This window comes from Toxorhynchites rutilus, chromosome 1, assembly GCF_029784135.1.
Source record: "Toxorhynchites rutilus septentrionalis strain SRP chromosome 1, ASM2978413v1, whole genome shotgun sequence".
Lineage (NCBI taxonomy): Eukaryota > Metazoa > Arthropoda > Insecta > Diptera > Culicidae > Toxorhynchites > Toxorhynchites rutilus.
This window is the reverse complement of record NC_073744.1, coordinates 8254074-8279138: the sequence shown is the minus strand read 5'-3', so window position 1 is coordinate 8279138 and position 25065 is coordinate 8254074. Positions and strand designations below refer to the sequence as shown.

The 25065-nt window shown below is 42.6% G+C and overlaps 3 protein-coding genes across 4 annotated transcripts in view; all 3 read right to left on the bottom strand.

Moving 5' to 3' along the window:
- Positions 1-6435, bottom strand: part of LOC129763011 (headcase protein) — a 266416-nt gene extending 259981 nt beyond the window's left edge. Inside the window, exons 1-2 of one of the 2 annotated variants that reach the window (XM_055761712.1) lie at positions 6230-6435; positions 3839-5352 (exon numbers count right to left, since the gene is read on the bottom strand). In XM_055761712.1, the coding sequence (XP_055617687.1) occupies positions 3839-4866 (1028 nt within the window). In that variant the 5' untranslated portion in view covers positions 4867-5352; positions 6230-6435. Of the gene's footprint in view, positions 1-3838 lie in introns of both variants that reach the window. The other variant, XM_055761711.1, reaches the window with a different exon arrangement.
- A 13055-nt stretch (positions 6436-19490) lies between these two features.
- LOC129763419 (uncharacterized) lies at positions 19491-20492 on the bottom strand. Its single transcript, XM_055762480.1, has one exon. The coding sequence runs from the start codon at positions 20490-20492 to the stop codon at positions 19491-19493; it is 1002 nt and encodes a 333-aa protein (XP_055618455.1).
- Positions 20493-22111: 1619 nt separating this feature from the next.
- On the bottom strand, positions 22112-24759 carry LOC129763416 (uncharacterized). Its single transcript, XM_055762468.1, has 3 exons — positions 23098-24759; positions 22488-23033; positions 22112-22429 (listed from the first exon to the last, which is right to left on the bottom strand). The coding sequence occupies exons 1-3, from the start codon at positions 24757-24759 to the stop codon at positions 22112-22114; spliced, it is 2526 nt and encodes an 841-aa protein (XP_055618443.1).
- Positions 24760-25065: the final 306 nt, after the last annotated feature.

Genomic DNA, 25065 nt, shown 5'->3' with positions numbered 1-25065 from the left:
GATTCAAGCCGCTTGTTTATAACTGCGGATATTATTTTATAATACTACAAAAATTTTGAAATAACCATTCTACCAGTTTGGTCGCTCTGAAATGTTTTCTTTATTGTAAAATCATCTAACGATAATTGTTTGATGATTCATTCTTGTGCTCGCAGAACAATACATGCTCGAGGTAAGCGCAGCTGTCATCCATGGTGGAGAAAGTTTCGCTACTGGCAAGCGAAACCAAATCACATACAAATTTTCAGAACGACATTTACTTTCTTGGTGACTAAATAAACGAAATAAACTCTATCTGTTAATCTCAACAACCTCGAAAAGAGTAGCACTCCTTCATTATAATCAAGATTAGCGCGAATGCAATCCTAGTTGAAAGCAGTTTTGCGACTGGCACGCGAGCCCAAATAAATTAAGAACTTAATATAATTGAATAAATAGCTTGGTATTCCCCAAATAACTACATTTATTTTCTTGGTGAGCTGATGATAGCCTAGCTTGATGATTCCCCACACAATTGTTACAACTAATCCTGTGAAATCTCTGATCTTCGTCAACGTTCGATCTTTTATAGTTTCTGGAATACAATGCACTTTTGCATGGAGACTCCTGAAAAATTATTTTTTTACTAGTAACATATTTGTGTGTAAGTTCTCGCGTTTGAAATGTTCTTGTCATGTTTATAAATAGAAAAATGGTAGCATGGAGCATGTAAATCGCGATAATTTATACATAAAAATGTTACGAGTTAAACATTAATAGTAATATTTGAAAGAAAACATGAAAAAAATGTTGTCAGAAAAACTTTTTCCCTGTAAAGGTGTCTTTCTTCCGATGTATAGGCGACTTGTTGGAAATTGTAAGAGCTATTTATATAAATTTTTCTCAGAATTTGACACTCACATGTTTCCGAGAAAAATGAATTTAGATTTTCAAAATATTTTTTTGTTTCAATGATTTTTATTTCAAAAATTTGTTCGATATTTTTTAATGGAAACCTAAATAATTTCCTACATTTCATTCTTTAACCAACATTTTGTAGATCTTATAGTTTTCCAATTAGGATTTTTAGAAAAAAAACTGGGAATATGCACCGAAAAATTTGTCAAAATCAAGAAAAAAAATTGTTTGGCCCATTTTAAAAAGTAGTCTAGTTCTGTTTGGAATATTTCAAGTATGCAAAGTGGCTTAAGAGACCCATGCGTTTACACCCACAACTTTTCACTGATATCTGAGACCGTGCTGCCAATAGCCAGTCGAGTTGATCTGAAATTCGTCATTATTGACTGCTGAACGGAAAAATACCAAATGCTTCGTTACTTTATCGACAAAATCCAATAGAAAGCCCAATGGGTCAACACTGCCCAAATACATGAGAAAATTTAGAGCACATAATAACGCAGTGTCGAAGGATTACGCTACCCTGGAGTGTCCCTCTCTCACGATTGGAAACAATCGTGGGAAGAAGAGTCAATTTCAAAAATGTCATTCTTCCTGAGATGAAGCAAATTAGAAGTGAAAAATTTAGAACTCTGAGATTATTCATGAATTACGTTAATTTTCCATTAGATGCAAAAACACACTTTCTGTAGAAACCTTAGAATTGTATTTACAATGTGTATCGGTGTAAAACTCACACAAATTGTTGGCAAGAGCCTGATTTAAAGATAGGTACCAAAAAAAGATTGTTTCCATTTTTCTAGGAATATTCCAGTTTGTAGTGACATATTGAAAATGCAACGTAAGGGAAGAGTGAGTTCCTTAGCCAGGTTCTTCCGGAATAAAGGTGCTATTCCGTCAGGTCCTGGTCCTTTCGTTCCGTCCAATTTCTTCAATGCATGACACACTTCGGAAAATGTGGTATATATTTCCTGAAAGAAGTTTGCAAAGAGGATACAAATTTTGTTCGAAGAATTCCCTACATCTTTTCATCGAGATGCATCCGCGATGGGAAGTTGTGGCTTTCGAGCTTAGACTTTACGTAATCGAAGAATTTCATCGGACATGATTTGACTTCAGCACTTTTAATTGCAAAATCTAGTTTCCGGGAAATATTCTGATATTCCAGCAAATTTTGATGACTGACAAAATGCACACAAAAAGTACAAAATAGACATAAAGGGTGTGTCACATCAAATTGCATCACGGAAAAAAATTGAACGGAACTGTAGAAATTTAATTTTTAGGAATTATATCTTCAGCTTTCGCTTATAATCAGATAAGAGTGTATAGATCACGTTGGCCATGCTTCACTGTAAATTTTTCGTAAATTTGGAAAAATGTCGTCGAACGAAAAAGAGCGTCGTGAATTAATCCTGTGCACTCATTTCGAGAATCCGGAGTTGTCACATCGTGACATCGGTAAGATGCTGGGAATCGTCCAATCCACGGTCAGCAGAGTACTAAAACGATACTTCGAGAACCTAACCATCGACCGGAAGGTGAAGAACGGCAAAAATGGATGCTCCGTCAGTGAAAAAGATCACAAGCGCGTAGTTAAGCAGTTTAGACGTGATCCGAGAAGTTCGGTCCGGGATGTCGCCAATAAGCTGAATTTGTCAAGTTCATTCGTCCAGCGGACCAAGCAGCGGGAGGGCCTGCGTACATACAAGGTTCAGAAGGCTCCTAACCGCGACGAAAGGCAAAACATGGTGGGGAAGACGCGAGCCCGGAAGCTGTACACCGAAATGCTGACGAAGCCGCATTGCCTGGTAATGGACGACGAAACCTACGTCAAAGCGGACTTTCGTCAGCTGCCGGGCCTGTTGTTCTTCTCCGCAGAGGACAAATTCAGCGTTCCGGAGATTCGCAAGCAGAAACTATCCAAGTTTGCCAAAAAGTACATGGTGTGGCAAGCGATCTGCTCTTGCGGAAAGCGGAGCGCCCCCTTCGTGATGACCGGCACGGTAAACGGGCAGGTTTACCTTAAGGAGTGCCTACAGAAGCGCTTACTACCACTATTGAAGCAGCACGAGGGCCCGACCATCTTCTGGCCGGATCTCGCTTCGTGCCACTATTCAAAGGACGTGTTGGAGTGGTACGAAGCCAACGGGGTAACCTTCGTGCCAAAGGAAATGAACCCGCCCAACGCGCCGGAGCTTCGCCCAATAGAGAAATATTGGGCGATTATGAAGTAGGCCCTCCGGAAGAACCCAAAAGTTGTCAAATCGGAGGCGGACTTCAAGAGAAAATGGATTTCTGTTCAAAAAAAACTACAACCTGACGTTGTACAGAACCTTATGGACGGGGTAAAGAGGAAGGTGCGAGCATACGGGCTTGGGCTCGAAGTATGAATAAAAAGAAAATGCCAAAAGTTGTTTAATAGTTTTTATTTTACTGTCTAAAATTTTCAAAAAGATCGGTCTACTGGGCGAATTTCTACAGCGTTTTTTCCGTGATGCAATTTGATGTGACACACTCTTTATTTTGTACTTTTTGTTTGCATTTTGTTTTCTTTTCTTTAAATTTCCTATTCGAACGTTACACCGAATAGGATATTCGCTGATTGAATTTCCTCGGCACAAATTCTGAGATTATGTTATTCAGAATTTAGTGAAGAGTATGTACGGATAAGTTGACATCTCTTTCGCTGTTCAATGAAGTTTGCCATTGTATGGCTTGTAAGCTAAATATTTTGCTAACTCAAAACAACTCTCAAAAAATTGAGGCGAATTTTGTTTAATCAGAACATCAAACACTTGACCTTTTCCACTGAGGTTTACGATTTTTTCACCACTCAAATCCACGAATTTTTTTCATCACCATTCTAATAAGAATCTCAAAACGAATAGGATTCCCGCTAAGTACACAAACACTCGTGAAAATGATTGTTCAAACTCACCTAACTCGCTCGGAATAAATCTCCACCTTGGTCTTGGGCGTGAGCGGCATCTTGGCGAGGGCGGCGGCCGTTGCCGCGACCGATGCGCCTCCTGGTCCTCCTACGCCACCACCGCAGTGCACCGGCGAGATGCTCTGGCACTCGCTGCCGCTGCCCCCGCCAGAGGTCGACCCAATGGAACTGGCCGGAGGCGTGCTCGAGCCATTACTCGACGAGGACAGACTGTTGGTGCGCTGGCGGCCGTTGGAATGAGGCGTTGTCACCAGCATGCCACCGTTGGTATCCCCGCGACAACCGGCGGCAGCGTTCAAGATCAGTGAGGTAGTATTGGCGAAGTGGTCGGCCAGCTTCAGGGGATGCGCCAGCATCGATTGATGGGTCACACCGGTCACGGCGGTGGCGGTGGCGGCGATGTGCGAGTTGGGACTGTTGGAGGAACTGCTCGAGTGGCTACCGATGCTGGTCGAGATCGCCAGCGTTGGTTTCTGGTTCTGGCGGTTCTTTTTCTTCTTCTTTTTGTTCGATTCCTCGTCCAGCCTGGACGAGAACAGCGAGCTCGGCGGGATCCAGTCCAGATCCTTGCGGAGGTGGCCCCGGGCACACCGGCAGGTGCACGCCTTGAACACCAGATCGTACCCCTTCTTGGTCCAGAGGTTCTGCTGGCGCTGCTTGTCCGACCAGGACCGCGCCCGCCCGATGGACTTCAGATAGTTCAGGACGCCTTCCTCCCAGTGTTCGAAGCACTCGCGGTGCATATACTGGCCGGAGGTGCAGTTCTCGTTGTTGCAAATCACTCGCACACAGTCCCGCAGATCTTCCAGATTGATCGCCCCGAAGTCGACCGGCGAACATTTCAGACAGTCGCCCGTGGGGACACAGCAGCGGGTCATGTTGGCACCCTCGCTGCCCGAACCATCGGCCGAGTGCGAGCTCTCGAAGCCATGGTCCGAATCTCCCAGTGTCCCGAACAGATCCAGGGTGCTGGGTGTCGCCGTCACTGGACCCAGGGTTCCCCGTCGAGGCGCCATCAGGAGCAGCGGGTGATACGAGTGTAACGCTATGGTATCTATTTTCGTAGCTTTTTGGAGGTCCCCCGGCACTTCGGGTGGAACACTCGGAATATGATGAGATAAATGTTCTGCGAGAAAGAACAAAAAAAAAATTCTTCCAAAAACGGTAAAAACCCTCTCAAAACGCACAATTCAGTTCTTCACTTGCTCGCGGATATTATCTTTATTATTGTCAATGCACAAAACAACGGCAGCAGCTTTCGCATTTCCGATTACGAAACACGGCTCACGGATCAAAAACTTCCCTTCCGTAGTTCAAGTACACTTGCCCTAGTTTTTCGTCTGCATTTCGCCGAATTTTCTCACTCTTCTCCGGGGAAAAACGAACCGAAAAATTCCTGCAATAGCAGCTTACTGTTTCTTCTCCCTACCACTACTCTCGGTCACTTCGAAACATATACTTTCTGTTGGAACGCGGGGGTGCGGAAAAACGCTAAACGATCCCTGAGAGCAGCACACGAATAATACACACAGCGAAGGAAAACGGTAAAAAACGCGAAAAATCGTTATCACTGAGGTGTCGGACTTTGGCATTTGTTTTTTTTTTTTTGCTTGCTTGTTTTTTTTTGCTTTTTCTCCACAATCCACCGAAGCTCTCGAGTCTCGAAAACAACCCGCCGACCAATGCTCCGGGAAAAGTGGGATCTATTTTTAAGTTTTTTGCCTTTCACGGGACTCTCCCTCTCTTTGTTTTGTCACTTTCGACGTTCAAAGTACTAAGTTGCCGGCAGTTGAAACATTGGAACTGAAACTGCAATGTCCTTTCTTTTTTTTTTTTTGCTTCCACAGATCGGAGGAAAAAACACCGCACAAACTTCTTCACTTCATTCACATAAACAGCCGGTCGCAAACCAAACAAAAAAAAAGAACTGTTTCCTCTCGAGGCGAAAAGGCCTATTTCTCTGTGGCAGAAGAACACGGTATCGTCATTCGGGTTTTTTTTTCTTCCCTGAGCGCGGGGTGGAGCTCCTGTGTGTGGGGGGCGGGCGGAAGTTGCGGCGAAGGCCTCCACGCAGACACAGGCTTATTTTCACTTTCTGTTCTCAAAGGCCTCCAAGAGTAGACTCTTCCTTGCCTTGATCTCGCGCGCGCTTTTGTCCGTATAAACTTCCTTCCTGCACAGCGCTACAAAACACACTGCCAAAAGCGAAACTCCGGCCGAACCTATAGACTCCCTTAACCTTCTTTGGCCGAAGTCGTCGAAGTAAACGCTCGAGCGCGCGCGGGGAAGCGCACGGATCGTCAGGAGCACGCGGTACCTCGGAAGGACGGTACACTCTTCCCTCTTGTTTCTCCTTGCGCACACACGGTCGACACCCACCTCGTCCCGTTCGTCTCTTCCTCTCATACAGTGGCACGCACACACACACGCACGCGACTGCAACAGAGCGGCTTCAGCTTTAACTTCGTTTCGTCTTTCTCTCTCTCTGTTCAAAACACTCTTTCCTCCCAAACGCCCCTTCTTTCTTCACGTTCACGTACACAACAACCATTCGACCGCCTCTCGGGGGGTTCTCGAGCCTAATGTTCTGACTCGGTGAAAAGCGAAAACGTAACTAAAATACTACGATCGATGCGGGTCGGGTATATAGCTATAGGCATCGCAATCGAATCGAGCGCTCTTGCTCTCGACCGTGAGCCACCCATACACACACACACACAAGCACGCGCGCGCGCTCGGAAGAAGCAAGAGTCACACAGCGGCACACACGCGGCGGCCGTTGTGTTAACGTTCGCTCGGAGGGTGCACCGCGCGCTTACAAACGTCAACGTATACATAGCAGCATCGCACAGGGTGGGGTGCGGTGCGATGCGGCGCGCGGTGGCAGCCGTACACACATACACACACAGTGCACCCCCTCGGAGGCAACGAGTGAACAAAAACACGATGCGGTGCATCGTCTCTCACGTGTGGAAGCCGGCAAGCGAATCAACGAGAGAGAGTGAGAGAGAGAGCCGGTAAAATTGCGCTCTCTCCAGGGTCGGGAAAGTGTGCAACGCGACACCAAGAGGAAGGATAACGAAGCATTCCTTCTCTCGCTACCTCGCTGCATATCCACCATCGGGTCGTGGGTGTGGGAGTGTGAGAAGGGTACACACGGCTTCCTGGGTGGAATGGGGGACTTTTTTCCTGCCATTCTTTCCGCATTCGAAACCGGGAATGAATGGGAACTTTTCCTGTTGTGGAGGAGAGAGCGAAGAGTTGTTGAGATAATAGTGTTTTTGTTCGGAAGGCGAAAATGGGTGTGAAATTTCGTTTTTCTTTGTGCTCAGCAAATTGGTTTAGTTGAAATTGCGAATTTTAGTCAATTATTTTGTTCAATGTTTTGATTTCGTTTCCTAAGATTACTTTTGTTTGAAAATTACCAGGAAAATTTGTCGTAATCTGAAGGAACAGTAGTTAATATTGAATACTAAATGATAATTTGAAAGATTTTATTAGATTTATGTTTAGGTTTAGATTTATGTTTAGGATATTGTAGCATGGAAAATTGTCGATTGAAAACAAAAAACAGGTTGGACTCGATTATATACAGACTCGATTGTGTATGATTCAATTATATACGATTTTGGACTTTTTTTTTACCATTATCAATATTGCTTTATTTACAGATTTTGTATTATCAATGTAGCTTTTTAGTGTAACATTATTTTTACTTTCGTCAGGAGTTTCCAAAAAATACATAATATATCTTATGAATATTTTCATAATTTTTGCTTTTTCTCCATTGTTTCTACCTCTAAGTATTGGATAGTGAAAATCTTTGAAATTAATTCCAGTTTGTTGAAATGTTCTTCCCATTACTATCTTGACGTGCTCCCATAATTGATTTATTCTTCGGCACGATGTAAATTTATGTTCCAAGGTTTCTCTCTCCCCGCAGAAGCCACAATTAGGATCTGGTCGCCGGTTCTTGGTGGTACAGCATATCGTTATGTGGTATTTTTCCATGCACTAGTAGGAAGTATGTGGATTTCTCGTCTGAGGTCAGCTTTTTGTGGTTGATATTTTTCCAAACATGTTTCCAACTTCTTGTCACCTGTTCTGTAATTTTCACCGGTGGCAACTGATCTCAAAGATGCTGATAGATCGTCATGGCCTCCGGATTATCTAAATGACTTTGTGGTAAACTACCCATTATTGTTCTAATTATTCCTATGTGGAGTAGATCTGCTGGAGTTTGTTGGGAATATGATTCCATGGACGGCAAAACTGATCTCGTTCTGATATAGCGATTAACCAAAAGGGCTTTAGTTTTTAGATTTGGTGAATGGAGTCCCAAACCACCTTGTTTCTTTGGTCGCACTACATCTGTCATCCTAACACGCTGAGCTGGAACGCCTGCCCACAAAAAATATCCAATTTTCTTCGTTATCATTCCAACATATCTGTTTGGGATAGGCAATATCGAAGCCATATACCACATTTTAGAGCAGATAAATGTGTTTGACAACACAACTTTCTGCTTGATGTTCACTATTCTCGGTCGACTCATCCATATAAGTGAATTTATATTGTGGTATATTTTATCCCAATTGAGGCAGACAGTGTCTTTTATGTTGTTTTTGAACCGTACTCCCAAAACTTTGATTTCATCTTTCTTCGCAAAACCTTCCCAGTGTTGTATCCCTGGTCCAATATCCATAGCCTCAGTTTTTCTCATATTTAGCTTTGCTCCTGCAGCCTTCTCGAACTGTTGAAAACATGTTAGGATACGATCAATTTTTGAAGGGCATCGAGTAATTATAGTGATGTCATCTGCATAAGCTATCACACATTCTCTTGGAGCGCTACAAATCTCAGCAAGATTGTCCAGCAAAGGTTGCAGATAGATGACGAAAAGCAGCATACTCAAGGGGTCGCCTTGTCGTACCGATTTCTTTATCGAGAAAAGTTCGGTAGCTTGACCGTTGATGATCAGCTGAGAGTTGGTTTTCATAGCTAAATTTTCTAACAGTTCTACAAACTGTCTATTGAAGCCCATCATTCTCATATTTTTCAAAAGAAATGAACGGCTAACTCTGTCGAATGCATTACTCAGGTCACATGCAACTACGATTCCGCCGTTTCTTTCTTGTTTGGATAGAGCAATATGATCCCTGACTGTGCAGACCGCTTCGAATATCGTGTTTTTTTCCGTTGCTGCACTTCTGGTGACTTGAAAGTACCGTTATTGCAATTTTTTCCACCCGCTGCTTCAAAACTCTACTCAGTACTTTGTAGTCCACATTCAGTAAAGTGATCGGACGCAATGAGCTGATGCTATTATCTCCTCCTTTCTTTTTAACTAGAACTATTATTCCATCCTGTAAATCATCCCTCACGTAACCGTTTTTGATTTCATTTATTACAAGTGTGAATTCGTTCTTTATTATATCCCATGCTTTCAGATAAAACTCCCTGGTAAGACCATCCTTTCCTGGTGACTTGTTTGGTGCTGATCCTTTAATGACTGCATAAATTTCATCTTCTCCAAAATCTTCCATCAAGTGGTTATTTTCATTCAGATTCTCCATCATCGTCCTTGCCGGAAGAAAACGATCGTCATCCTCAATCTCGTCCTCATGAAATAAACTCTGATAGTGTTCCAAGATATAGCTGCGTATGTTATCTGTGTTGGTTATAGATTGCCCATCGATCGTCAAGGATGTTACGCTGGTTTCTCTTCTTCTGTTAGCTTGATCTGCCAGTTGAAATATGGAGACGTCTTCTCCTCCAAGAAAACGAAGATTCGTGTTCTTCCTGCTATTTGTGAATTTTTTCTGTTTTAGTAACATTATGGCTTTGATTTTATTTATTTCTGGTGTGCAGTCTTGATCCTTGTGCTTTTCGTATGCATTTTTCAGGCACGTGTGGTAAAAACCCATTGTGTTGTTGAATGTCCGAATAGCGATCGAATTTTTCCATTTGAAAAACGACGCAATTTTCCCTTTGGTATACGAAGACCACCAATCCGCCCATGTTGCGTAATGCCTCCTCTGTCGTGTCCAGTAAGCCCATTTATATCTGAGCTCATTCATATTTTGATCAGACAGTAAATGCTTATTCACCCTAAAGAATGGTCTATGAGTTCTTTGTATGCGTATAGGTAGTACAATGCGCATAACAACTCCTTTGTGATCGCTAAAACTGTTCGCTTGTAACTTGCAGTATCGTACGTTGGGTAAGCAGTTTGGAGTGACATAGATTCTATCGATCCTTGACATCGACCGACCACGCACAAAAGTGTAATCATTTTGCGTGTTGAATTCTCTCCACACATCTTTGAAGTTTAGCCTTTCACATAATCTTTTTAGAGCCGGACTCATATTTAATATTCCAGTGGCGTCAGCTGGATTAACTATGGAGTTGAAATCTCCCAGCAATATAGTGTATGGAGGGTAATCTTGCATGAATCTGGGCACGGTTTGATTGAAGAACTCTTCACGCGCCGATCGGTTATTTGATCCAGATGGGGCATAAATATTTTAAATTCGAACGTCATGCTCTAGATTGATGCATAATATACGAGAATCCAGGCTCCGGGACACACTGATTATTTTAATTCCATTTCGTATAGCAAAAGCCGTACCACGACAAGTTTCGCTTATATTGAATGTAATATTATAGCCGGGAATACAGAGATTTTCATTGATAACTTCCTGCATGCAAAGTATATCTAGGTCTAGTGTATATATAAGTGACTTGAGAGAGTTTATTTTGTTTTCGTTACTGATACCGTTCAGATTGATAGTTGCGAGAGTATAAGAGAAGGTTTGTCTACTGTTTATTTCTTGCATGATCGATTACGAGTTTACTTGCCGCTTGGTGCGAAGTTCTTGTTGAGCGCCGTAGCCTTTCCGAGGATTCATCATCGGAAATCTCCATAACGCCTCTCTCGGATAGTCGGGCAAGTGAGTTTGATCGGCTGCTTGTTGGTGTAGCCCTTGAGTGGCCTAAGTTGTCGCTTACATTTGTTGGTATGTCGTATTCTTTCGTTGCCTTGTATTTGCTGGATATTGCTTCAGTTGTGATTTTTGCATTCGTGGTATCGGTTGAAATCTTCGGTGCTTTGTCTCGATTGTTGTGGTCTTCAAGCGATGATGCTGGTCGTTTCTGAGCTTCGTTTGCGCTAGCCTTTCCCGGGCCAGCGACAACGTCGGAGTAGAGTGATGACGATTTGTTTTGAATTTGTAAAAGTGTTCGATTTTGTGCACAACTTGATCCGAAGTGAACCTCTTGATTGCAGTGTCGGCATGTTTGGATTTGATGTGTATAGGTGACGTGTGTGTTGTATCCTCTTACGTTCACGAAGGAAGGAATAGAATGGTTTATTCGTATACGGACTATTCGTATCCCACTTGGTATCTGCGGAGAGAACTCCGAACGGCACATCTCGTGCTTTACGCTGATGATCTCACCGTATGTAGAGAAGTATTCAGAGATCCATTGGTCAGGCATTTTTGGAGGTAAGTGGTGCAGCTTTACGTCCGTTCCCCCATCCTCAACGTACAATCTGATACGATGGATGGTACCATTGTTGTTCAGCTCAAATTTGCCATCGTACTGTTCCACGACCTCTTCCACTCTTTCCTGTGTCTGCATCTCTACGAATACCTTTCCTTCGACTTTGTCGATTTGTATGGCAGTAACATCTTGAGGGGTCAGCTTCAATTGTTTTGCGATAAACGCAAAGATGGTCTCATCCCTCAACTTTCGTATGCTACGGATATCAATGTAGAACGTGTGGGCTCTTAGCGTATCCATATTAATAGATGGGGGCCTGATTTTTCAAGCTTTAAACCCCTACTACGCAAATAACTTCTTATTCCTTTCAAAGCGATCTCTCTGTGAATGCGTCTACTCAACACAAGTGTTCAGTGATAACTAAGGACTCGTAATCTGACGTGTTTCAAAAAGACGGGTGGGTAATGTCGGGGACGTAACCGGAGTGACGTAGGACTATACAAAGGGGACAGCTTTTGCTAAATATATATTTCAAATATATTGTTTTATTTTCTTCTCCTACGTGAATACCTACCTATCTACCTAAAAAATGGATTAGTTTACTGTTTACTCTTTATGAACATGTTGGCGGTTCTGAAAAGAACCTTTTGTGTTGTGTTTTTGCTTTTTTTTACAAACTTTCTCAATTTTTTCTCATTATCTCATAGTTGATTCTTGATTTTTTTCTGAAGGCTTTGTACTTATTAAATGTTTAACGCCGGGCATCTGTTGGCGTATGCACATATCGTACAATCAAAATGATGGCTATGATAGGGAATGCATAGGTGGTCATCAGCTCATTCACTATCATATATTTCATCATTGAGCACATTACCGTACCTTAAACTGTGGTTTCGGAGACGAATGAATTGTAAGATTTGTATCTCCGCAAACAAAGTAAATAGAAATGAAAAAGAACTGAGGTTTTGGAGACGAACTCTACGATCTGTCGAGAATTAAACGAGCTATAAGCGTTCTGAAAAAGCAACAGTAAATTACCACAGGATTAAAGTCCTTTAAAATAAGAACAGAGCAGCAGGAAATACATAGCTCATCATGTTGCTCCTTAGTTATGTTTCTATACAATGCTGATGTAACGTCAGTCAATTTTCAACATCAGTTATCAACCAAAGAAAGCAGTTCTTGCTACCGAGAAACTTCGTTAATGCCATCCTGCATACAATGTGTTGTAATTTGAAGCCACTTTTAATTCGGAACCATGCATGAGTTTGTGAAAACTGAATGATCAATCAATTTATATTATATGTCATATTATGTCACTTTAGAATGCATTGGTATTGTGAAAACTTTTAATAAGTCTTCTTTGAAAGGTTTAATGGCCCTGAAAAGCGCCGTGTTTTACAAACTTTTTCCTTCTTCTACCTGCTACCGTTTTGCGATTGCGTTTGCCACTCGCTGAAACTAGTTGTTGCCAGCGAACAGAATGTGCTCTGTTCTGTAGGCGGGTTTTCTTATTGTCGTGAGCAGCTTTGCAAGCCAACTCGAGCACTCCGGCGGCCAAATTTCTATAACCGCTATTAGGTATATTGTGATGTGAAACGATGCCACACTACAACAACACTGATTTACGGTTTGAAAAAGAATGATATATTTTTCAGCGGATCCGCGCGTTTTGTACTCTAGCGGTACACACTCACAGGATAGAGACAAATCGGCAGACACAGCCAAAGGGGCGAGTCCAACGAGACGAACGAATGAGCGTTAAAAGGCAGCGATGGCAAAAAAATACATTCATTACGATTTGTTCGCTCGTTGGATTCACATACAGGCTAAGAAGGGTCCTTTTCAGGATCTCAAAATTATCTTTAATCTTAAGAGTTTAATGTTTTGTTATCACTCGATATCCCCATCCTGTTCGGCTAAACCTTCCTGTTTAGCGAGTGCGTTTGCTACTCGCCACAGCTTTCACAGTTGGAAAATTTCTTCTCATCCAGCTTGGGACATGTTGTACTGTAAATTACATTTAATGCCACATGCCGAAGAACCACTCAGTGTCGCATTTGAGGTGATTTTAACCTGTAATTGAACATTTGCGATGACAGTGGTACAGCTTCCACAGTTGGAAAATTTCCTCCCATCCAGCTTGGGACATGTTGGGTCATAATTTGGAGCCCCATAGAGTTTACAAAAATGTCCAACTAAATATATCGCATTGCAGGTCCGTCCAATTAGCTAAATATCGAACTAAATGTAAATTACTGTACTTTCAATCTAGAAGCAATTTAAGAATTGGTGTAAATTTAATAATCGAGAAAGTCCCCAACCATAAACATGCTCAGCACAACTGCCAAATTCTTATACTCATCATATCCTGACAAACAAATTATGAAAAAATCCATTTGTGTTTTATTATTATTTTGGATATTGTTGTAGAAAGCATTAAACTGTATTTCGTAAACTCTTTTTTGAAAGGTTTAATGGCCCTGATAAGCGCCGTGTTTTATGGAATGGTTCCAATTTAGAAAACTTGTTCTCGTGGTTTTGAAAAAAAAAACATTTCGAACGCCATCGATGCCGCGTTGTATTGGATTTGCCACCAAAGCAGTTTGTATAAAGAAAAACTTTTTTCTTCTGCTACCTGCTGCCGTTTTGCGGTTGCGTTTGCCACTCGTCACTCGCTGCAACTGCCTATTGTTGTCTTGATGTCCACCGAAACCGAATGGTCTGTTCTGAAAGCGGATTTTCTTATCGTCGCGAGCAGCTTTGCCAGCTAACTCGATCACTTCGGCGGCCGAAACTATATAACGCCGACTAGGTGGACTGGTGCACTGGTACTAACGCGCTCGGCCTAGCTACCCTTGCGGAGCAATTGGCGGATACACCTACGGGGAACGGCAAACCAACACGGTTCGAGCGGGATTTTGCCTTTCCCTTCACTTTTCCTCCTTTACCATGTCCAGACATGGCTGCTTGTGTTGGTTTGTTGATGTGTTGTGATGCGAAACGATGTGGTGTACGGTTTGGATGAGAATGATCATTACGGCAGCGGAGCGAGGATTTTTAAGCTGACTGGCTGGATGGAGAATTACGCATGTGTGAGACTGCGACCAATGTTTCGTTCATATTTTTTCTTTTTCCTTTCCAATCGCGCTTCATTGTATTTCGCTGCTGCTCTGGTTGCCCGTTTTGGTCGGTACGATTTGAGGAGCACAAAATGGACCAATCAAAAATGGGCATATAGTGCATTTGGACAATGCTTGATATTTCACAATTATTCAATTATTTATCTCAAGAAAAATGAAATGTTATTCGTTATGATAGATGCGTAGATATATTTCCTATCAATTGATGCAAAAACATTTGCGATCTATTGAGAAATGCTCGAGTTATAAGCGTTCCAAATCTTGCATTTTTTCCTACTTGTTCAGTGCCTAGATTTCCATTTCACCCCCTATATCTTCCGGTTAGACGTAGTCCTACGTCAAAACAAAAATGTAACTTTTCAACGTTGAAGTGAAATTCAAGTGGCTTCTATAAGTACAGTGAGTTAAAAATCGCTATTTTTGAATATTGTTCCGTTCCACACCGACCGAACTGAAGTGACAGCATCTCGCGGCATGCAAAATTTGCACACCACACCACACACCACGAGTTACCCCTCCCACATTGCAACTATGAGCCAGCCATCGCTAAAGCACGCTGTGCTCGACGGCATAAAAATGCAATGCTTGTCGCGGCACGGCATTCAATTGAACAAGGTTATTGCAACAAGGATAGAAAAACTGAATAATAGACAGTTAGAAAATGAGCTTAAGAATCTACCTAACTACTATAGGCCCTTCTGGCGATTGACTAAAGTTTTGAAAAGTAAACCGAAACCAGTTCCTCCACTTACGGTAAATAATAACGTGTTTCTAACATCCGCTGAAAAAGCAAACGCAATTTCGATTCAGTTTAAGGCTGCGCATGAACTAGGACAGGCTATTGATAGTCCGATGGAAGCGACGATCGAGCAGTGTATCTCTCAACTTGCTACTGTGACATGCGAGTTTCCCGAGGGAGAAAAAATTACCACAATTGAAATTGAACAAATTATTAAAGGCACCCGCAATATGAAGGCTCCTGGTTTCGATGGCCATTTTAACATCGTGCTGAAGAAACTCGGTATAAAAGCAAATACTCTCCTAATTAACCTTTTTAATCGTTGCCTAGAACTTGGATATTTCCCTTCTGCTTGGGAGCTGTCGAAGGTAGTGCCAATCCTCAAGCCGGGTAAAGATCCCACAAATCCGTCAAGCTATCGCCCGATTAGCCTTCTCTCGTCATTTAGCAAATTGTTAGAGAAAGTTATCTATACCAGACTACTCAAACACACTGAGGAGAACAACATCCTTCTCGACGAACAATTCGGCTTTCGACGAGGACATTCCACAATCCACCAGTTGCAGAGGGTTACTAACTTAGTCAAGCGATCTAAGAACCTATCAAAGACGACAGTCATGGCTATGATGGACATAGAGAAAGCCTTTGATAACGTCTGGCATAGCGGTCTGATATTCAAACTTCGAAGATTCAATTTCCCAACCTATTTGGTGAAGGCAATCGAGAACTATCTCCAAGGAAGAACATCGCAGGTTAGCATTGCCGGTGCGCTCTCGGTACGCTATAACATAATCGCTGTGTGTTCCCCAGGGGAGTATATTAGGCCCTATATTGTATAACCTATACACTTCGGATATTCCACCTTTGCCAAATGGTGGAACATTGTCGTTATTCGCAGACGACTCGGCAATAAGCTACAATGGGCGAGTAATCCGTACCCTTGTTTCCAAACTTCAAAGCGGACTTGATAGCTACACTGAGTATCTTAGAATCTGGAAAATCCGTATAAATGCTGCAAAGACTCAAGTCATTGTATTTCCGCATCGGAATACCAACAGATTGAAACCAATGATGAAGGTTAAGGTTTTAGATCGGTGCCACAATAAAAGTAACGCAGCGGAGCGCATCAGTTGCTACCAAACCATCAGAGTGTGAAGATCACAGTGAATTATAAATTTGAAATACAAAGAGAAACAGTGTAAATAAAAATGAAAGTATAATTAGTCATAGTCTCCGGTGTTTGCGTCTGACCGCCGGAACATCCAGTCCTCCATCTCTGCCGCAATAAAAAGAGTAAATAGAGTTTACAAGAGAAAGCCTTTCTCAAGGCTCATCGAGTTCAAGCGGTTGCTGCTAGCCATGCTAGTCCAGTCCAACTGCGACGTTGGCTTCATGAGGCGAAGCCAACCCAAGGAGTCTGGCCCAGTTGCCCTCCTGGGAAGGAACACAGCGGTTCCTGCTCCCACCCGGCTCGGTTCCCGCTGGGAACGCGAGCACCTTTATCGACCGGCGCAATTACAGTCCACTGCAGCCCCAACAAATATTTTGTTTGAATTTTCACCAGGAAATGTTTATATAGATATTGCAACGAAATTAAGTGTAATAGAAGTTGGGTGTCAAAGAACAAACTGTAGAGTGGTTTGAGAGCTTTAACTTGATTGATAAAAACCATCAAGTTTAGTATGAATTTTTGGGATAAAATTATTCAACATAAAAAGACGGGTGGGTAATGTCGGGGACATAACCGGAGTGACGTAGGACTATACAAAGGGGACAGCTTTTGTTAAATATATATTTTAAATATATTGTTTTATTTTCTTCACCTACGTGAATACCTACCTATCTACCTGAAAAATGGATTAGTTTACTGTTTACTCTTTATGAATATGTTGATGGTTCTGAAAAGAACCTTTGGTGTTGTGTTTTTGTTATCACTCGATATTCCCATATTGTTCGGCTAAACCTTCCTGTTTAGCGATTTGTTGTCACTCGCCACAGCTTTCACAGTTGGAAAATTTCTTCCCATCCAGCTTGTGACATATTTTACAGTGAATTACATTCAATGGCACGTCGCATTACCACCACTCAGTGCCGGATTGGAGGTAATTTTAACCTGTAATTGAACATTTGCGATGACGGTGGTACAGTGTCGACATTCAATGTGGGGTCATAATTTGGACCCCGAACTCTATGTTTACAAAAATGTCCAACTAAATAAGTCGCATTACATGTCCGTCCAATTAGCTAAATGTCGAACTAATTGTAGATTACTGTACTTTAAATCTGGAAACAATTTAAGAATTGGTGAAAAATGAATAATCAGGAAAGTCCCCAACTATCAATAAGCTCAGAACAACTGCCAAATTCACATACTCATCAGATCCTGACAAACAAATTATGAAAACATCAATTTGTGTTTTATTATTATTTTGGATAATGTTTTAGAAAGCATTGAACTTTATTTCCTAAACTCTTTTTTGGAAGGTTTAATGGCCCTGAAAAGCGCCTTGTTTTATGGAATGGTTCCAATTTAGAAAACTTAGTACTCGTGGTTTTGAAAAAAACCATTTCGAACGCCCTCGATGCCGCCTTGTTCTGGATTTGCCATCAAAGCAGTTTGTATAAAGAAAAACTTTTTTCTTCTGCTACCTGCTGCCGTTTTGCGATTGCGTTTGCCACTCGCCACTCGCTGCAACTGCCTGTTGTCTGTCTTGATGTCCACCGAACCGAATGTGTTCTGTTCCGAATGCGGGTTTTCTTATCGTCGCGAGAAGCTTTGCCAGCTAACTCGATCACTTCGGCGGCCGAAACTATATAACGCCGACTAGGTGGACTGGTGCACTGGTACTAACGCGCTCGGCCTAGCTACCCTTGCGGAGCAATTGGCGGATACACCTACGGGGAACGGCAAACCAACACGGTTCGAGCGGGATTTTGCCTTTCCCTTCACTTTTCCTCCTTTGCCATATCCAGACATGGCTGCTTGTGTTGGTTTGTTGATGTGAGGTGATGCGAAACGATGTGGTGTACGGTTCGGATGAGAATGATCGTTACGGCAGCGGAGCGGGGATTTTTAAGCTGACTGGCTGGCTCGAGAATTACGCATGTGTGAGACTGCGACCAATGTTTCGTTTATTTTTTTCTTTTTCCTTTCCAATCGTGCTTCATTCTATTTCGCTGCTGCTCTGGTTGCCCGTTTTGGCCGGTACGATTTGAGGAGCACAAAATGGACCAATCAAAAATGGGCACATAGTGTATTTGGACAATGCTTGATATTTCACAATTATTCAATTATTTATCTCAAGAAAAATGAAATGTTATTCGTTATGATAGATGCGTAGATATATTTCCTATCAATTGATGCAAAAACCTTTGCGATCTATTGAGAAATGCTCGAGTTATAAGCGTTCCAAATCTTGCATTTTTTCCTACTTGTTCAGTGCCTAGATTTCCATTTCACCCCCTATATCTTCCGGTTAGACGTAGTCCTACGTCAAAAAAAAACGAATTTTCTCTCGATAAAGTAATATAATTATGATTTGCACTTATTTATTAAACGGTTTTATCTACCTTGGACCCGTTGGTATGTTTGTAACTTTGTAACTTTGAAACTTTGTCTGTAGCGCTGTACCACATTAATAGAAAATTAACCCCCTTCCTGTTGACCGTTTGATCTGAAATTTGGAACACAACCTTATCTCTGGTGTCATTATAAAATTGTGTATTTCATGATCTTGAAAATCCAAGACGGCGGCCGCTACAAAATGGCGGATTTTGTACATATTTTCTCAAAACCCCATCAATATGGGTATCGAATGAAAGGGCTTGACCAGTAGAACACAGTTATTTATGAAAAATATAAATACAAGATGGCGGCTGCTACATTATGGCGGATTACACTGTTGGGTATAGAAGATCGTTGGAGGAAAAACGCAGTTGAAATTTTGGGGAGTCTCCACTTTTAATTTTCATAAAACACGTAACATTTAACACATATATTTTACACACTAATAAAACATTAAAATTAACACGTAATGGAATGAACGAGCGTGCTGTATTGGCATCCGACGGTGAGAAGGACTTGGGACCGACTGACCTTCGATGATCATCGATCACTTATCGGTTATCTCGTTGCTCTCTCTTATCATCTGGAGCTTTTGAAAACGAGCTTTAGTTGACGAGATGAGAACTGACAGCAACCGGGCGAAATAGGGTCGGTACCATCATCTAACATTCCGACCCCCCCCTGAAATTACTTAATTTCAGATAATGTTGACGATTTTTCCACATGCTGATCGTCCATAGCAGGAAGAGGGAGCATGCATATTTTGGTGACTGGTCTCTTCAGGAATCCTGTTGCAGTACGCAGTGTGACGACTCGAATTACTCCGTCACTGCCAGGATGAACTTGATGAATACGGGCCATTCGCCATCTCATCGGTGGTTGATTTTCGTCGACCATAATAACCAATCTCCCGGGCTGTATAGTGATCGGAGGCTTCCAATTTTTGACGCGTGCTTGGAGCTGCGAGAGGTATTCGACTCGCCATCGACGCCAAAAATGTTGTTGTTGCTGCTGAATGAGCTGCCAATGTGATAATCGGTTGCTCGGTGTGGAGGTATAATCCGGATCGGGAAGTGCATCCAGTGATGTGCCGACGAGGAAGTGAGCTGGCGTCAGCGGTTGGAGGTCATCAGGGTCATCTGACAGCTGTGTTAGCGATCTGGAATTTATACAACCTTCTATTTGGACTAGAAGTGTTAGGAAATCTTCATATGATACGGAGGAATACCCTATTACGCGGAGGAGGTGTTTCTTAGCGGAACGAACGGCGGCTTCCCAAAGCCCGCCGAAGTGGGGTGCCCCAGGCGGAATGAAGTGCCAGGATATTCCACTCGTACTGCATTCTTGCTGAATTGCTTCGTGATAATTGCGATTGCTTAGGTTGCTTATTAATTCTGCTAACTCCTTTCGAGCGCCCACAAAGTTTGTTCCGTTATCGGAAGATATTTCGGCCGGTTTTCCACGACGTGCCGTAAAACGACGAAGTGCCTGGAGAAATTTCGCGGTGGAAAGGTCGGACACTAGCTCCAGATGTACCGCCTTTGTACAAAAGCAAACGAAGACGGACACATACGCTTTAATTGAGCTTTTCTTATAACCTTGCTTTATGTACACAGGCCCGAAATAATCTATGCCTGTTGTCGAAAACGGTCTCGCGGCAACGATTCGTTGTGCTGGAAATTGGCCCATGAATTGCTGTTGTAGTAATGGCTTCGCACGATAACAAGTGATACATTGATGTGTCACTAGTCGACATATCCTTCGTCCACCTAAAATCCAGAAATGTAGTCTTATTGAATTGAGCATGAGCTGTGATCCAGCATGGAGTAAGCGTAGGTGATAATTTCTCGCAAGAAGCTTTGAGAACAGGTGATTTCCGGGTATAATAATTGGATGTTTGAAGTCAGTTGAACTATCGGAATTTAGTAATCGTCCTCCAATCCGAATAATTCCATCTTCCGTGAGTTTGGGATTGAACCATCGAATTTTAGATGCACGATGCACAGCTTCACCTCTCGTTAGAGCAGTGAATTCCCTTTCAAAGGCTTCCTGTTGGACCAGTTTAATAAGACATAATTCGGCGTCGGTTAGCTCTTGCGTGGATAGTGGTATTGAGCATTTTCTTTCTTTTTCGGGAATTCCAATATTCCGCATGTATCGTCTGCAATATGCTGTGATACGTAACAGTTTTGCGTAATCTGAGAATTTAGATAAATACCAACATAAAAATGAATTCGTGGGAATCTCAGCAACAGCTGCAACGGTTTTCTTTTTTTCTTTTTCTATAACTTCTGCATACTCATCAGACCTTCGTTGATACGGTCAATAATCTCTATTTTTGGCCAACCATGGTGGACCACTCCACCACGAAGAATTCTGCACCAGTTGTTCCGCTAGTAATCCCCGGGACAGATGGTCTGCCGGGTTCTGTACACCTGGCACGTGATACCAATAACAATTCCTAGTTGAATGCTGGATAAATGAGACACGGTGAGCCACAAACGTAGTCCAAGTGCTAGGTGGCTGAGCAAGCCACTGCAAAACAGTATTAGAATCTGTCCAAAAATATGCTTCATAGATGGCGTTAAACGACGCAGTTATTTTTTCATGCAGCTCGACCGCGATACGTGCTCCACACAGTTCCAACCGTGGAATCGTTTGACGCTTCAACGGCGCAACTCGTGATTTGGAGGTAATGAGAGAAATTTTAATTTTTCCGTTTTCGTCCTGTGAACGGATATATATGCACAGGCGCCGAATGCCTTTTCCGAGGCGTCTGAAAAATAATGAAGCTGGATTGTAACGGGTTTACATTGGAGAATGAATCTAGGTATACGTAAATCATTTAACATAGGTATTTGAGAATAGAGTTCCATCCATGTTCCTAACAACGGCTGAGGTAAGACTTCATCCCAGTCTAACGGTTTGTTCTTAATATTTTTCGTTTCCCAGATCCTTTGCATTAGGATTTTCGCGCTAGTGATGACTGGTCCTGCTAAGCCCAACGGGTCAAAGATTTTGGCAATACAGGAGAGCACATTACGTTTTGTTATTTCGTCTCCTGGTATCGCAACACAATCAATTTTAAAACGAAAAGTATCTGTGGTTGGTTGCCAAACCAAACCTAAGGTTTTCACTGTCTGTTCGTCGTCATAATCGAGTCGTTTTTCTTGAGGGATCGCTAAGTTTTCTTCATCGATTCCTTCTAACGCCTTCTGGTTGTTGGATATCCATTTTCGCAGGCGAAACCCTGCCGTTTGCAGCATGCTATCTAAGGCCTTCCTGATGGATTTGGGTTCATCTACATTCTACACTCCCGTAATGACGTCATCCATATAAACGTCCTTGGCAAGTATTCCAGCGACTACTGACGGGAAGTTTGCAGCCTCATCTATGGACAATTGCTTGAGGGTGCGGGTAGCTAAAAAGGGAGCTGTTTTTGTACCATATGTAACGGTTAGCAACTCGTAAACGTCGACGGGTTGTTCGGGATCGAATCGCCACAAAACTCTTTGAAGAGACAAATCCTCTGAAGCCATCCAAATTTGTCTAAACATCTTTTCGATGCCGGCGATTAAAACAATTGGGAATAGTCGACTTCGCATTATGATGCTTCGTAAATCGTCCTGTATAATGGGTCCATTCAAAAGAGTGTCATTTAAGGAATCAAAAATCAACACGAACGCGGATAGTCGTGCTCGAGTCTTTTATCACTGGGTGATGTGGGAGATAGTAGGTGGTGATAGGTTCCACTGATGTTTCTGAAACCTTCCTCATGTGTCCTCGTTCCATGTAATCGGACATAAATGTATGGTACTCCAACTTCAAATTGTCGCGGGTTAGTCTTCGTTCCAGAAGCATTAAACGACGATGTGCAGTCACCTTCGTATCACCCAACCTTGCAAATTTTTCCGTGGCTTTTGGCAAACCAACTGTGTAGCGACCATCCTGACCTCGCTTCACTGTTCGTAAAAAATACTCTTCACATTGGGATTCCTCCAGAGAGTAGTTTGATTGCGAACCTTCATTCTCGCATTCCCAGAATCGTTGCATCAGTCTTTCCAGTGACTCCGATATCGTCGAGTGTTGGCAAACGATAGGAGACTTTCCATTATCCCAACCACATCGTCCAGTGACCACCCAACCAAACACCGAATCAATGAGTGTCGGTAAGTGATTTCCCAGTGATTTTCCGTTGCTTTGATGGGAAAAAGCTGAAGAAAGATTCACCTCCAAGAAGTAAATCAATCGAATTAGTTTTGAAGAATTCAGGATCGGCTAATTGCACGCCTACCGGTAAATCACAGTTGATATCAATGGTGGTGGTTGGCAAATCCTCAGTTACCCTGGATAAAACATAAAATTCCATGGTTTCTCTGTAGTCGGTTAACCTTGATTTCACTGTAGCTTGAATTTTCTCTGATGTACTGGCTGAGACTTGTCCGACACCGGATATTTGTACATTTGATTTTACTCGTTTCACACGTAGTTTCTGTGAAAGATGAGCGGAAATAATGTTACACTCTGAACCAGAATCTAGGAGTGCTCTTCCCGGGAATTGGTTTCCAAAATAGTCCTCGACCATAACGATTGCTGTCGCCAAAAGCACTTTTTTCGCCTTCCTGTTTATGGTACTGCTAACCATTACCGAATTGGTATGAGATTGGATAATTCTATGGTCTTCCGTATTGGAACTGCCACCCTGAACGGTTGATTCGATTGAGGTATTTGGTTGTTGATTACCATGTGTATCTTCCGGTTTATAGCAAACCAAGGTATGATGACGCTGTTTACATCGACGACATGAGAATTTCGATGAGCATTCACGAGCCTGATGTCCTTTTCGAAAGCAGTTTCTGCACAGTGAGTTTTGTCGAAGTAAATTTTCCCTCTCGCTAACTGAGAGCCTGGTGAATTTAGGACAGATGTACAAAGGATGCGAGTCCGCACACGAAAAACATTTGTTCGGGGTAGTTTGAATGGTGCTATGACTAGCAAGCTTTGACGATTGGACCTTCCTGACCATCGGTGGGTATGATTCCGGTTGTTTACAAGGGAGTGATTCCAGAATCCGAACCCGACGTTGTAGGAATTCCACAATATCCTTAACACTCTCCTCTTCCAATGACGAAGAATATTCCTCCCAGCAGCGTCGAGTTTTGTCATCTAAACGTGAACAAAGCAAATGGATCAATAATAGGTCCTTATAATTTGCTGCCTCTACCACCTGATCCAGCACTTTAGTCGCCTTTTCAAATCCATCAACCAACCTTTGAAGTTCCACGACCGATTCCCTTTTAACCGTATGCAGCTCGAAAAGTTTCTGGACCTGCTTTTTCTTGAGCAACTTACTATTTGAGTACCGTTTTACCAATAAATGCCACGCGACCTCGTAGTTCGCTTGGGTTATAGCGAGGGATGAAATCAGTGTCAATGCTTCCCCTTCTAGTTGACTCCGTAGATAATGAAACTTCTCTATTTCGGGAAGGTCTGAAGATAAGTGGATCAATGACACGTAGAGGTCGCGGAAAGCTAACCACTCCTCAATGTTTCCGGAAAATTTCGGTAGACTTATCATCGGTAGTTTTACATGAGGGTGAGGATGCGAACTGGTAATTACGCTGGACTCAAGAACCTGGGGCAGGGCGGCGTTGCGATCGGAACACTCTCGCAGTTTATTTTGCAGGAATGCCTTCACAGCAAAGAATTTATTCTGGAATTCAATTCGTTCCTTAACATACCGTTCTTCCGATGAACCTTCCTCACTGTCGACCATCTCCGTCTCCGTCATCGCTTCATTGATTTGTTCCCACAGCGGCTCCAGCTTCTCCAACCGCGAAGCCAGCTCACACCAATGTTGCTCTGGATCATACTGCTCCATCAGCAGGTAAATACCGTTGAAAGACGTCATCAAGTTGCGTAGACGCGTTTTCTTAGATCGAAGTCTGGACGACATTGTAGCAGGCGAACTCAGATAATCAAACACCGAGAAATTGAAAGAAAACCGAAAGGAGCACCCTTTGTGATGTGGTAATTAATTGGAGAGGTTCTCACCTGCTCACAATAAATTCGTGCCTTGAATTATATTGTGATTTTGTTGTATGTCCCGATACAGTTTATTGCCGTTTCACCGTGGAATGTTGCCAGAGATTATCGCTGATTCAAAACAGTACATTCGTTGCACCCTGTGCAATATGGGAATCCGTAACTGGTGATCCGGTAGCCGATGGGATAAGCCTAAACCAATGAGCCTGCTCCCGAT

Coding starts and splice junctions, on each gene's coding strand:
- LOC129763419 (XM_055762480.1), bottom strand. CDS start 20,492: ATGGGCCAATTTCCAGCACAACGAATCGTTGCCGCGAGACCGTTTTCG.
- LOC129763416 (XM_055762468.1), bottom strand. CDS start 24,759: ATGTCGTCCAGACTTCGATCTAAGAAAACGCGTCTACGCAACTTGATG. Junction 23,034..23,097: donor ATATCAACTGTGATTTACCG/GTAGGCGTGCAA, acceptor TACTTCTTGGAG/GTGAATCTTTCTTCAGCTTT. Junction 22,430..22,487: donor ACTCGAGCACGACTATCCGC/GTTCGTGTTGAT, acceptor CCCATTATACAG/GACGATTTACGAAGCATCAT.